Source organism: Vulpes vulpes, chromosome 14 (genome assembly GCF_048418805.1).
Source record: "Vulpes vulpes isolate BD-2025 chromosome 14, VulVul3, whole genome shotgun sequence".
Classification (NCBI taxonomy): domain Eukaryota; kingdom Metazoa; phylum Chordata; class Mammalia; order Carnivora; family Canidae; genus Vulpes; species Vulpes vulpes.
In genome coordinates, this window is record NC_132793.1 from 16,930,984 (window position 1) to 16,945,545 (window position 14,562).

The following is a 14,562-nucleotide window of genomic DNA, read 5'->3' on the forward strand; positions in this document are numbered from 1 at the left end:
TCCCCTTGCTTGCACTCACTCTCTCAAATAAATGTATCTTTAAAGAACAACACTTGGTGAATCAAAGGATGAATAAATGAAATTAGATATTTTAGTTCCTACCAAGGTATCATCCAGTTTCTATCACAGGAAATTTCTGACTGGCTGTCATCTTCTGTAGGTTTCTGCTTTTCATTGTTTCTTGGGCCCTTTGTCTCCTTTCCTTTTTAACCTAGGTATTCACATAAGATACATCAAATTCCTGCTTTTTAATGCAAAGTTATTTAATAGTCTTTACTCAAGCCCAAAGTCCTACAATAGGGAAGTAGGCCCAGCCCCTCCATAGCACAGCTGAGACTCCAGATTGGGGTGGTAAGGGCCAACTCTTCCAGGTTCTTATTCACAGCAAGAAAGGAAAGTGGGGAAAGCCTTGGCGTCATAGGGTTTTTTAGTAGTGTTGTGACTGTCTTCCGTATTATATGGGTCAACAGAACTTCCATCCCACTAAGCAGAGAACATCCCAGGCCTGGGGTACAGAGAAGGGCTTGACCTTGGCAGCTAGTGGAGACGATGGTGTGATGTTGGAGGAGGCTGTAGATACAGGCTGGGGCTAGTGAGGGCTGGCTTCTGTAGGTGGATCAGAACCACATGGACATGGGTGATCAGGAAGCAGGAGTGTATAAGGGAGGGAGACGGTGGTGTGATGAGACCTGAGCATCAAGGAGATATGGGGGGCAGTGGCAAAGCTAGACTGGGTGTGAAACTGGGTCTGGAAGACCAGTCAGGAAGCTGCTGTGGAATACTGGTCTGTGCCGCCTCTGTGTCCCACCAGCTTACCCTGGATACCCTTCCACGGAGATGCTGGATCCTCCTGAGCCCTGATCAGTCAGTCCTCCTTCAAGATGTCACGGCCCCTGTTTCTCCAGATAGGCCAGCATTTGCTCCTTGGAGCCCTGGTTCTGTACCCTGCATCTTTGTCAGTGTCACTTGGAGGGGATCTACAGCATATGGCATATATGCCTAGTAAATCCTCATCAGAACTGAATTGATACAACTTGTGTAAAATGGTGGCTGACTTTAAACACTGTGAAAATCAACTTTACTATCTTCCAGGGGCACGATTGTCTGATTCCTTACAAATTTGATCTTTATGCCATGAAATATGAATTTTCACAAACCACTTTTATAAGGAAGGGGATGGATGTGGAGAATTTATTCTGTGCCAGTTACTTTATATGTGATTCTGTTTAATTCTTATGGCGTTTCTGTCTGTGGCTCGTGCCACAGGTGCGGGCCCTGAGATGCAGGTGAGGAAGCAGCTGGCCCGGATTGGCCCGGATTGGCCTGGATTGGCCCAGCTGAGATCCGTGGTTTGTCTGTCTGGGCTCTGGAGCCGGTGCTCTCTCTGCTGCCTCCCGCATCTCTCCCTGTGGCAGGAAGTGATCACAGAGGCATGCCCTGGCATTCATTTTTCCTAGTTAGAATGAAACGTTGCTGTTTATTTTCTCAGGAAGGAAGATTGAAATCAATGAAACTAGCCTTATTAACTTTTTTAAATAAGGGGGCCTACAGATGCCAGCACCTTTCCTGAGAGCACCAAAGCAAATATAAAAATCCAATTTGCTTGCCTTTTTTTTCCTTCTTAATCTTCTCCAGAGTTTAACATTCGAAGCTGTAAATGAAGAGCTGATGAGACAGGGGTAACGAGCCAAGCCTCAGATGCAACAATGTATTTACCCATATCTCTTTTGTCTGCAGGTGGCTGTTCCTTTGACGAGCACTATAGCAACTGTGGCTATAGCGTGGCCCTCGGGACCAATGGGTTTACCTGGGAGCAGATTAACACGTGGGAGAAACCAATGCTGGACCCAGCAGTGCCCACAGGTACATGATCCCCTGCACTTGAGGCTGTGATGAGGATGACCCCCCCCCTTTGGGATGACTTGTGGGGACAGACTTTCTTACGGATTGAGCTGTCTGAGAGGGCAGTAGACAGTTTCATTGGTAGTAAGTTCCTCATCCCTAGAGGTATTCAAACCAAGGCTGAGTGAATTCTTTATGTAGTAGAAATCACTTGTCACCTGGACTCAGGAACCTTTAACATTTCTTGTAGCTTTAAGGGTCTAGATTTAGCTACAGGTTAGGGCATCCCTAGGTTTTGCTTGAGAACCTCAGAGTAGTTGGGTTTTGTGGGAAGGAAATTCTGAAGAATGAGGTCATTCCTCTTCTTCCAGGACACATAGACATAGCTTTTATATATCTAGGGAAACTGACACAGAATATTACACATAGAGTTAATGTCCTGACACCCTGAATGCCCAGCTTATCCTTAACCAGTGGGGCTAAAGGGCTACTATACTTTCTTGATGCTGCTTGTCCAGGCATATGAGAGTGACACCTGATTTATTCTAGGGGAGGCCCCCCGGAAGAGGAGCACTCAGAATACATTTAGGGTGGGGTATGCCTAGGTGTGTTGAATTGTGAAAAGGCTTTTCTGGGGACATACGGCAGGAAGAGTTATAACTATGGGAACATTAGGATCACCTCTTTGGATATGTGATCTCAAGTACAGGAGTAAAGACATTTGGTTGTTGGAGAGGGAACATCATGCCTGTGGTTCCTCCCCACTCAAGGGCTCCCTCTAACCTACGTATTATCTTGTCTTTTTTTTTTTTTTTTTTCCACCAGCACCTTCTGGTACTCTTCCTCACTCTGCCCACTAAATATGGGAGATCTTAGGCTTGTTCTATACTGTCTCCATGTGTATTAGGTTCTCCAGAGAAACAGAATCAATGGGATATATATACAGAGATACATTTAAAAGGAGATTTAGTACAGGAATTGGCTCACACTGTATGGAGGCTGAGAAGTCCCATGATCTGTTGTGTGCAAGCTGGAAAACCAGTGGTGGGATCCAGGACTGATGGTATAAACTCTGATCTGAGTTTGAAATCTCAAGAACCAGGAACACTGATATTTGAGGGCAGGAGAAGATGGTGCCTGTAACTCAAGTAGAGTAGAAGAGTGAGTAACTCACTCTTCCTTTTTGTTCTGTTTGAGCCCACAAGTGGATGATGCCTCCTGCCTTGAGGAGGGCTGTCTGCCTTACTCAGTTTGCCAATTTAAATGCTAATCTATTCTGGAAATACCCTCATAGATACTCCCAGAAATAATGTTTAGCAGCTCTTTGGACATCTTATAGCCCAGGCAAGTTGACACACAAAATTAACCATCACATTATGGATGGCCTCCACCACTCCTATGCCTTCAGTTGCCATCAGACATCTTGTATGAACTCTAGACCTACACCACCCACTGCCCAACTGGCACGTCTTTTTGGCATCCTCTGGGGATGTTTACCAGGATGCCACTAAGCAGGAGACAGGAAGTGGTGCTCCAAGATGTACAGGTAAGGGTGTAGCCTGTGTGACTGTGAGTTCGGCTCCAGAGCAGGAGGCTACTGGATGATTCTATGTACTTCCAGTCAAAGGTGTAAATTGTCGTTTAAGGTTTTTGTGAGTGTAGACACCAGCCCCAGATAAAATAAAATAAATGGTACAAAATTGAGCTTTGCAGATCTGGTAGGAACTTACTTGGCATGAGCAGTCACCAACAACTACGTGTGCCCCTTCTTAAGGTACCTGTGGAACAACCTGTATGCCTGTTGCCCCATCATCATTTTAAACATTTCTGAGTTTACTTTCAGAAGTGTCTTGGTTTAGTTGATAGAATCATTCATTCCATTAGGGATCCAAAGAGTCCAGCGCACTTTGCTGAAATGTACCATGTGCTCCATTTTGCCTGGCCATCTTTATTGTTGGCCAAACACATCCAGATCTTTTAGTATGTGTATGTGTTTTGCATGCACACTTATGGTCTTCCTGCTAATCTTTAGCCCACCTGAAGCCCTGTGGGGTCTTGGAGGCTCTCCAAACTCAACATCTCCAAAATTGAGCTCTTGAGTCATCTTTTTTCCCTCCTCTTATACTTGCTTTGCCACATTCCTTGTCTCAGGAAAGACCACTCTTTTTAACATTTTCCTCCACCTTGTACTCTTGTACTTACCCTTCCTATCTCAGTCCTTTCTTAGGACGGCACATCCTAGATACTTACCTGGGTCAGCTCTTTCTGTAAATATTTCCCATTGCATCATGGACTTTTTCTCAATGACATGTCACTGTGGATGTTATTTGGTCAGTGTATGTTTTTACCTTCAGATGAGAAATTCCATGTGCATGTAGACCGTGACAGTCTTGTTCATTGCGTTATCTTAGGGCTTAATATGGTGATTGTATATAGTATGAACAAATTAACATTTTGTTGTATGGATGGATGGCCAAATAGTCTTTATCAGGTGTATTTTACTTATTTTTTTAGTAAAAAAATTTGCTCTTTTATTTTTTCTTTTTAAAATTGAAGTATCATTGACACACAATGTTGTATTAGTTTTGAGTGTACTCCATAGTGATTCAACAAGTCTATATGTTATGCTGTTCTCACTGTAACTGTAGCTACCCTCTGTGCCCATATGGTGCTGTTATAACACCATTGACTATATTCCCTGTGCTGTGCCTTTCATCCACTGGACGTCTGTACTCTCCACTCCCCTTAACCCATTTTGCCCATCTCTACTCCCCTTCCCTTTGGCAACCACTAATTTAGTTTTGTGTTTTTGGGTCTAATTCTCCTTTTTGTTTATTCATTTGTTTTTTAGATTCCATGTGTATCTGAAATCATAGGATATTTGTCTTTCCCTGACTTACTTCACTATCAAGTGTTTTTTATTTATTTATATATTTTTTAAAGATTATTTGAGAGAGGGAGTGAGAGTGAGCATGAACAGGGGGCGGGGCAGAGGGAGAAGCAGACCCCCCACTGAACTAGGAGCCCGATGGGATCATGGGATCATGGGATCCCAGAGCTGGGACTCTCGGATCATGACCTCAGCCAAAGTCAGATGCTCAACCAGCTGAGCCACCCTAGTGCCCTTCAAGTGCTTTTTAAATGAAGAAATGAATCATAATGATCTTCAAATGCCTTTAGGCCCTCTATAAACTGACCATTTTTATTTTTATTTTTTAAAGATATTTATTTATTCATGAGAGGCAGAGAGAGAGAGGGAGAGGGAGAGAGAGAGAGGCAGAGACAGGCAGAGGGAGAAGCAGGCTCCATGCAGGGAACCTGACGTGGGCCTTGATCCCAGGACTCCAGGATCACACCTTGGGCTGAAGGCGGCGCTAAACCGCTCAGCCACCCGGGCTGCCTGTGACCATGCATTTTTAATCTTTCCTATAATCCTTCCATTTTACAGACCAGGAAACTAAGGTTCTAAGAAGCTGAGTGACATTGCTTTTCCCACCGTGCCAATCTCTCTTCCCAAAGGAATAATTCTTGCTTCTAATCTTAATTTTCTCAGCCCCTCATTATGGCAGAGTGTCATTTCATAAATATTGGATTGTGCTAATACAATCTTCTGAGCTTTTCTAAATAGAGGCATTTGATAATGATCACTGAAATTATTCTGTCATGATGCGCCTGTGGATTTCAGCGGCTCTGCGTGCTTCTTAGGCAGAGAGGCATGAAAGTGAATTTGGATTAGGCAAAATTGTTTGTTCTTCTCCTGGGCAAAAACTGAAATCTTACTTTTCCTTCTGTAAAACCAGCAGTTTCCATCCTTTGGAAGTCTAGTTTGAGTCTATTTATTCAGATGTTCCACAACCTTTGACTGATCACCTTCTGTGTGACAAACTATATGCTGGAGTGTGGGTAAATCACACTGTGTCATTTGGGCACTTAATCTTTCTGCTGGCTTCTCCTGGCACATGGCTTGAAATCTGAACTCCTTACTGAGCCTGCAAGGTTCTGCATGATCTGGTGTCTTCTCCAAGCCTGTTGTCTTCTCAAAATGCCCCAGACACACTGGCTCCATTCAGTTCCTTGGAGATTGAAAGACTATCAGATTCTTTCTTGGCTCAGGACATTTGCATGTGCTGTTCCCTTTCACTGAAATGGATTTCTCCACTCTTTGCTTAGCTGATTTCTTTAGGCCTCAGCTCAAAAGGCTCCTCCTTAGGGAGATTGTCCCTTACCAGTCTATGTGAAGAAAGATTCCCTCGTTGCTTTTCCCATAGTATCCTGATCTTGGCTTTCAAAGTTCTCATCATAAACATGATTCCATTCCAGCTTATTCCAATCCTGTGCCATAGCTCAGTGACTCTGGGTCCTTAATCTGGGCCTCAGTTTCCTCCTCTTTAGCATGGGAACCAGGGTGAGAGTTAAACAGATTGATGCCTGAGTGAGGGTGAAGTGTCTGCACATAGTAGGGCTTAAACAGTACTGGTTACCCTGTGCTCTTCACTGTTTCTCAAGATCTCTGCAACTGTAAGTCTAAGTTCTCCTTAGAACCTTGCCCGCTCCTTCAAGCTCACCTGACCCTAGATGCTGCTTTACCCAGGTGCACCACCCAGCAGGCGGTCTGCATGGGTCCCTGAGAGACCCAGAGGGGCTTTTCAATACCTAGGGTACTTGCTGCCCTGAGGGCTTGCATACTTCTTCTGTTGGCTCAGTTAATTCAGTGCTGCATGCAGTCACTATCAGAGTCTGTCTCTTCCTTTTCCATGGGAAGAGCCCTTGGCCTGACATTCCAGGCTTCAGACCTGGCTTTGCTGTGACCTCACCTTCCTGGGGCTGTCCTAGGGGGATGGGGGTGACTTACACCCACAGAGCCTCTCTGCAAGCCTGGATCTGGTCCCTGGAACTTCCTGAAGCTGCTTCTGGTTTCTAGCTCTGCCTTCCCCAGCCTTGGCGTAGTGCCCGCATGTTCACACGGGGAGACAGTCCAAGGTCCTGTGACGGGTTCTTTAGGGGGCTGAAGGGGGTAGGCAAGGCTGTAAGTGTCCTCTTAAAAGAGCTAAAGCCAGAGGCAGTAGGGCTATGGAGGTGTCCTCCAATTTCTTACGCTTGTAGGCTATTTAAGTGTTGGGATGCAGTAAGGTTGACTGTGGGGCTGAAAACCCAGGTGTGTAAGAAATGCTACCTTTACATCAACTTCAATCTGACCCTGAGCCTTCAGGGAGTTAGCCATAATTGTTATTTTGGGGGCTCTCCCTTCCATAGGGGTCTACAGATGTCTTGGCATTTAGACCAGCCTATTGAGGTTTCTTCTTAGAAGCCCACTTTCCCATTTCCATGGTCCCTTTAGGTCTAGTAATTCTGCTGCTGCTTCCCAGGCTTGGATGTGGAGTCCAGCCAGCCGAGGGGCATCACTCAGCATTGTTTCTGGGGCTCATGCCATAGGGCAGCATGAGACCAACAGGACCCAACACTCACCCTTCCCACTGTGGAAGACAATTTCTGCTCACTTTCTAAACCCAACAGGCACACCCTTGTGGTCCAGCCCTATTGAATTCCTTATCTCTTAAGTTTAAGATTTCAAACAAGGAGGGGAAAGAAGGGACCTGTGACATGAAGCAGCTTTTCTGCCTCCTTCACAAATTTCTAGAGCAGAGACATGCAAAGATCCTAGTTAGTTACCTGACTGGAAGGGGCAGATATTAGGAAAAGTCCAGAGAAAACACATACAGGCATTCACACAGAGACAGGAAGGAATATGTCAACCAATCAACCTATTGTGGGACAATCTCCGGGTTGTGGTGCTCATTTTCCTTGATGGCACTGGTCATAGCGGGACTGCTTGAGGAGGAGAGACACAAGGAAAGTGGCCACGTGAAGATAAAGGCAGAGATAGGAGCCATGCATCTACAGGTCACAGAATGCCAAAGATTACTAGCAGACACCAGAAACCTCCTGCCCTAGAAACTTGGGGAGAACATTTCCCTGCCAGCACCTTGATTTCAGACTTGTCAACCCTGTATCCCTGAGAGGTTAAGTTTCTGTTGTCATAAGCCACCTACTTTGTGGCAATTTGTTATGGCAGCCCTAGAACACTGTTACTGGGTCAGTCACATAACTCTATCTTGATCCTATCACCTTTTCGACATTAGAACTCACAGCTGAGTACTGTAAGTATAGGAACCTTCCCTTTCTTTTAAGAGAACTGACATTTTTAAATAAAATTTTTATTTATTTATGATAGTCACACACACACACACACACAGAGGTAGAGACACAGGCAGAGGGAGAAGCAGGCCCCATGCACCGGGAGCCCGACGTAGGATTCGATCCCAGGTCTCCAGCATCACGCCCTGGGCCAAAGGCAGGCACCAAACCGCTGCACCACCCAAGGATCCCCGAGAACTGACATTTTTATATGCGTTCACTCTAACCAAGAATTAGAGGAGATGAAATGTACAGGAAAATGCTTAATGTGCTACCATCCCAAGACTTCAAAGATCTTGTCTCCTCTTTCGTTTGAGAAAACCAAGCCCCAGAGACATGAAGTAATTGGTCCAACCTCATGCAAGTTCTATATGAAAGAGGATCCAGGTTTCAAATCCAAGATAAACATAGGTTGTATACATGGCATGTGATCAACTAACCAGCTTTTAAAATCATTTCTATTTAAAGGCATGATATAGGACTGCAAAAGTAATTCATACTCATTGTAGAGAATATACACAGTAGAGATAGCTATAAGGAACAAAATAAAAGTTCTGTATGCACGCAAACTTATGTAAGTTTATATTTTTCTATTTAATGCTATTTTAAGCATTTTCCCATGTCCTTAAATACTCTTCAAAGGCAGACTTTCTAAAGGTTTCCTAGTTTTCCGTTACACTGACTATTTCACGATTTATTTAAGCTTTCTATAGTGTTGCATATTTAAGTCCTTTCCAGTTACACACTCTTGAATCACATTGCAGTGAATGTTCTTGTACATATATCTCTGTGCTCCTGTTTAATAGAAGTTCTCAAATTTGCTTTCATATGTATGTATTTCTGCACTCCCTTGTGTACCAAACACAGAGTGGTTGTATATTACCTTTGAAATCTGGAAGAAGAATATCATCCACATGTCAAACATGGAATCCTGGATATTTGTCTATAAATTGATGTAGGGAATATTCTTGGTGAATTCTGAAGCCGTCAGCATAAGTCAGGAAGTGATGATGGTCCCCTGAGTACCAGCGTGTTATAGCTCTTCATGGACTGGTTGGAGACCTTCTGAGGATTAGTAGGAATTATGCTCAAAGTAATAATCAACCAGAGAGCAGTCCACACACTGATGAGTCCAGGTGGACATCGGCTGTAGAAGCAGATGGGGGCTCTCCAGTGCTTGTTTGACAAGTAGTAAGCCTCTTTGTAGTCTGCTGCTCAGCTAGCTTCTGTTCTCCTTGGAGGCAGGGACGGTGAACATTTGCTGAATGAATTGCTCTTATTAATAATTGAACTTTTTCATGATCTGACCCTGGCATCTGTCTCCAGCCTCAGCCTCCACTTCCGCCCTCTTGGTTTCCCTTTCTTCTTCTATATAATCATGTGAGAGAGGCCTTTGTGCTTTCATTTTGGGAGTCCAGCCTCCAATTCTGCTGCCCCCCTCCTGCCCAGGACTTTCTGTCTAGGGAGGACGGGCCAGAGACCTGTGCAGTGGGGTGTCCACTGACAGGGTTGGTGGCTGGGCCACAAGAGATGCTACTGAATGAGGTTCCAAACTACCTTCTTCTTGGTTCCCCAGAACTGCCTTAATTTCTGCTTATCTTTCAAGTCTATCTCTAGCTTTCTGGCCATGAGGAGCCTCCTGATATCCTTTAGAACATTCCTAATTTGGGGAAAGATTGTCCTAATTGATTTTTCTTGTTTTCAGCCACAAACCTTGCAGGTCCTACCATTGTGCCTTTGGCTAGAAGGCATTATCCTCTCTCTCTTCCTTTTATATCAAAACCCTGAACTGATTTAACCTCCTCCAGGAGGGCCTCCCTAATTCTACCCACACAGAATTGCATCTTCTCTATGCTCCTGTGGCCGAGTTTATTACATCTTTGATTCCTCACTGGGACTGTGAGCTACTGGAGGGCATGGGTTGCTTCTCATTGCTGACTTCCCTATGCCCTGCATTGGGCTTGAAATAGGGAAGGTGAGCCACATATGGACTAAATTAGCATTAGGAATAAGTGTTTGGAAAGTCACAAGCAAACTGCTATCAGGGATTTTGGGGAGAACCCTGCGGAGGCTGCTCCTTTCTTTGGCATGTTTGTAGTACCTGGAGCATGTGGAGAGGCACTTCTCAGCCTGATGAGTGGGCCATTTGGTCCCAGGGCCTGGCTTGTCTGGCCTCTTGCTCTGGAGTTAATCCTTGGGGCAAATAAAAAGGATCCTGGGGATTATCCCTTCCTTCACTCTGGGGACTGGCACTTTCTTGCAAATGTGCAGATCTGCTTGTGACCTATGTAAGAGGTTCTCCATCGGAAAAATGTGATGTATTCAAAAACTGACCTACTGTTTCTTTAACATAGTGCTAACATTAAAACAATAGGGAAGTAGAGGTCTTTAACCATCCTTAATCACTCCAGATATTATTGATTGGCTTAAAGCTATGAGCTCTTAAGTTCCCATCTAGCCACTGTTGAGTCAATACATTTTCTTCTTCCCTCTTTAATGATAAAATATTATATATTCATTTCTAAAGAAATGCTGAGTCTGTCTCTATAAGTTAACTCTCTCCCACACCATCTCAGTTTCCTCATATATCATGCTTAACAAATTGTTGTGTATTGAGGAGGAGAGGAGGAAGGGGGCAGGGGAGGGGAGGGAGGGAGGGAGAATGTACATATGTGGTAATAGTGACAATAATAGTAGGAAAGCAATATTTACATGATGCTTTTTATGTGGCAGGTATTATGCTAAGCATCTTCAGTATATTATTTGGTCTGCTAACAGTCATCTGATACAGATACTGTGATCTGCATGTTACAGATTAGGGAGCTGATGGAACAAAAAGCTTTTGTGACCTGCCCAAGGTCCCAGTTAGCATATGGTAGGGCCAGGATTTGCCCCCTGGAAGCCTGTGCCCAGAGTCTGTGTACTTGACCATCTTGCTCCAGGGCCTCCTAAGAAGGCAGATGATGCATCGGGTCATGGTTCTCAATCAGCTATGTCATTGCCCTCCTTTCATATCACCCCTTCAGACCTGGTGTTCACCTGCCAGGGCTGCATGATCTTATACTAGATGGATGGACCATGTTTATTCCCACCCAATGGCAGTGGGAGAAGAAATAATAAAATCCATAATGTACCCAAATGCCCAAATAAAAGGCAAGATCTTTGTCTCTAGACACCTCTTGAAAAAGTTCTTACAGGGCATTTTTATATTATGAGGTGGTCTCTTGTGTACTTTTAACCACAAAATTAATTAGGGAAACTACATTAGCCCGGAGTGACCCCAATCAGTGCTAGTTCTGTTTGATAACAGAATTGGTAGAGGGAAAAAAAAGGCAAGAAAATCGAAGACTGGTTTAGGATTATCCTGGAGGATATGACCACATAATGACAAATGATAAGGATGGCTTGGAAAAACAACAGAGGCTCTTTTTGGTGATCAAAATCACCAAAACTTGTGTTAGATAAATGGGGAAACAGGCCTGTTGTAATATCCTTATGGATGCTTGCCTTGACGTCCAGTTTTGGATGATCTCAAACCTCCATTTAAAAGTCAGCAAAAGGGCAGCCCGGGTGGCTCAGTGGTTTAGCGCCACCTTCATCCCAGGGCATGATCCTGGAGACCTGGGATTGAGTCCTGCATCGGGCTCCCCACAAGGAGCCTCATGAATAAATAAATAAAATACTTAAAAAGAAGAAGAAAAAAGAAAATACTTTAAAAAAATAACAGCAAAACATAAAGTCAACATACTGAGTGGAAGAAGATATTTTCAAATGATATTATCTGATAAGGAGTTAATAGCCAAAATATATAAAGAACTTCTACACCTCAATCTCAGAAAAGCCAAATAATTCAATTAAAAAATGGGCAGAGGACTTGAATAGACATTTTTCCAAAGAAAACCTACAGATGGCCAATAGACACATGAAAAAAATCCTCAAACTCACGAATCATCTGGAAAATGTAAATTCAAGCCACGGTGAGGATACCATTTTAGATTTGTCAGAATGGCTGAAATAAAAAAACACAAAAATAATGTGTTGGTAAGGATGTGGAGAAAAAGGAACTTTTGGGCACTATTGGTGGGAATGTACATTGGTGTAGTCACTGTGGAAAACAGTATGGAGATTCCTCAGAAAGTGAAAAATAAGAGTTATCATGGGATCTAGTAATGCCACTACTGGGTATTTACCCAAAGAAAACAAAAGCACTAATTCGAAAAGATACATGTACCTCCATATTATAGTATTATTTACAATAGCCAAGATACGGAACCAACTCAAGAGTACATCAGTACATGAATGGATAAAGAAAATGTGGCTGCTCTTGCACGCACACGCGGGCACACACACACAGGAATATTACTTAGTCATAAGAAAGAGTTAAATTTTGCCATTTGTAACGTGGATAGAACTCGAGGGTATTAAGCTAAGTGAGTAAGTCACAGAAAGAAGTACTATATGATTTTATTCCTATGTAATTTAAGGAACAACAGAAGCAACAAAAACAAAGAAAAAAAATACAAATGTATAGAATCATCGAATCATTGCATTATACACCGGAAACTAATATAATGTGGAATGATAATAATACTAAAATAAACAAAATTTTAAAATGTATTCCTATACATATAACAAAACACCTCAACGGTATTTTCTAGACTATAAAAGAAGCAATGCATCCAAATGCTATAATTGGATGTAAGGGTGATGTGGACAGATGTCGTTCAACCTAAGAAGGGCTTGCTCTGAGGACAGATCCAGATGCCAGTGGTACAGATGATAAGTTCAAATGAACGTTTCTGTAATATGTGGGAAGGGACAGCAAATCACTGTTTTGTAACTGAACACATGTGCACCACTTACTGGACAGTGTTCTAGGGGCTTTACGTGATTTTAACCCATTTAATACTTCTACAAACTGGGTACTACTGATTACCCCTATTATACACGTGAGGAAAATGAGACCCAGAATGTTAAGTAACTCACCCAAAAGTTAGTCAAAAATGGAGGAGCTGAGATTTGAACCCAGGCAGCCTGTCTCCAGAGTCTGTGCTCTGAACCACTTTCTATTTTTAACACTGTACATTATCTTATGAAACATGATTTTAAATATGTCATTAAATCTTAACTTAGGCATCATAAGTAGACATTTGACTAATTCACCTACATGCTGTATATTTTATGTGTTAAAGCAGCCTGAAAACATTTTGTGGGGTCTTCTCCCTGGGAAATGAGGGAAATATCCTACTTCTAGGCCCTGAGGGTTGACCATCCTATCCACTTGTTGAACTGATGAAGCCATCAGTGGCCACCTGAATGCAGATAGAATAAGCCTGTGAATTGTTCTGAAAATTTGTCAGAAGGGAACATGAGTGGAAGCATTTATGCATCAGAGACCTCTGTCTGGACAGCAGAGATGACTTCTCTCAGTGTTCTGCTGCTTCTATTTCAGCTACTCCTGGGACAGACAGGCTGAGAGGAAGATACTGCCAAGAAGCCTCACAATCATAGTGTTGCCAGCTCAGTATAGATGGTGAGGTTTCCATGGATTGTTCATCTGGTTTGGCTCCTTTTCCAGGGGCTTGGGCTAATCCAAGTGAACACCTTTTTGAATATATGGATTGTGTTGTTCTTAATGAGGAGACAGATCTTTATGCTTTGAATACTATAATTTGAATTATAACATAGATTATGAGAGATTTGGTAAAATTGTAGGTTAGCAAAAATATCATTTATTAAGTGAAAATAAGATGACTTTTGTGTGACTCCATAAAATAAGGTCCAATAATCTGGAAATCCCAAGAACCCGTTGTAGTCCCATTTGAGAATGTGCTAGACCAGTGGTGTCCCAATATGGTAGCTACTAGATGTATGCAGCTATTGAACACTTAAAATGTGGCTAGTTCTATAGATGCAGAATACATGTCAGATTTTGAAGACTTAGCATGAAAAAAAGAATGTAAGGCACTTATTAATACTTTTTATGTTGGTTGTTGAAATGATATTGTAGATAAACTGGACTAGGTAAAAAATCATTAAAATTAATTTAACCATTCCCATGCCCCTCTTTTTTACCTTTAAAGTGTGGCTACTAGGGCAGCCCGGGTGGCTCAGTGGTTTAGCACTTGTCTTTGGCCCAGGGTGTGACCCTGGAGACCTTGGATTGAGTCCCACATCGGGCTCCCTGCATGGAGCCTGCTTCTCCCTCTGCCTTGTCTCTGCCTCTTTCTTTCTGGATCTCTCATGAATAGACAAATAAGTAAAACCTTAAAAAAAATAAAATGTGGCTACTAGAAAATTTAAAATTAGCCTGTGTGGCTCACATCACATTTCTATTGTCCAGCCCCATCCTCAGTGATCAGATTTTTATTGTGTCAGTTGTACCAATAGGAATGTACTCAAGAAGAAAAGGATACACCTTTAACTGGAAGAATTAAGTGACACGTTTATAAAATACAATGTCTGTGAAAAATCCTTTGGTCTTATCCCCTCATCAGTTTGTCTTTCTGTCAGTCAGTCATGGCA

The 14,562-nt window shown here is 42.9% G+C and overlaps 1 protein-coding gene across 23 annotated transcripts in view; it reads left to right on the plus strand.

The window, feature by feature from the left end:
- PTPRT (protein tyrosine phosphatase receptor type T) overlaps positions 1-14,562 on the plus strand; it is a 1,025,198-nt gene that overhangs the window by 258,746 nt on the left and 751,890 nt on the right. For all 23 annotated transcript variants that reach the window (XM_072735832.1, XM_072735811.1, XM_072735820.1 and 20 more), the window contains exon 2: positions 1,738-1,863. In XM_072735832.1, the coding sequence (XP_072591933.1) occupies positions 1,738-1,863 (126 nt within the window). The remainder of the gene's footprint in view (positions 1-1,737; positions 1,864-14,562) is intronic.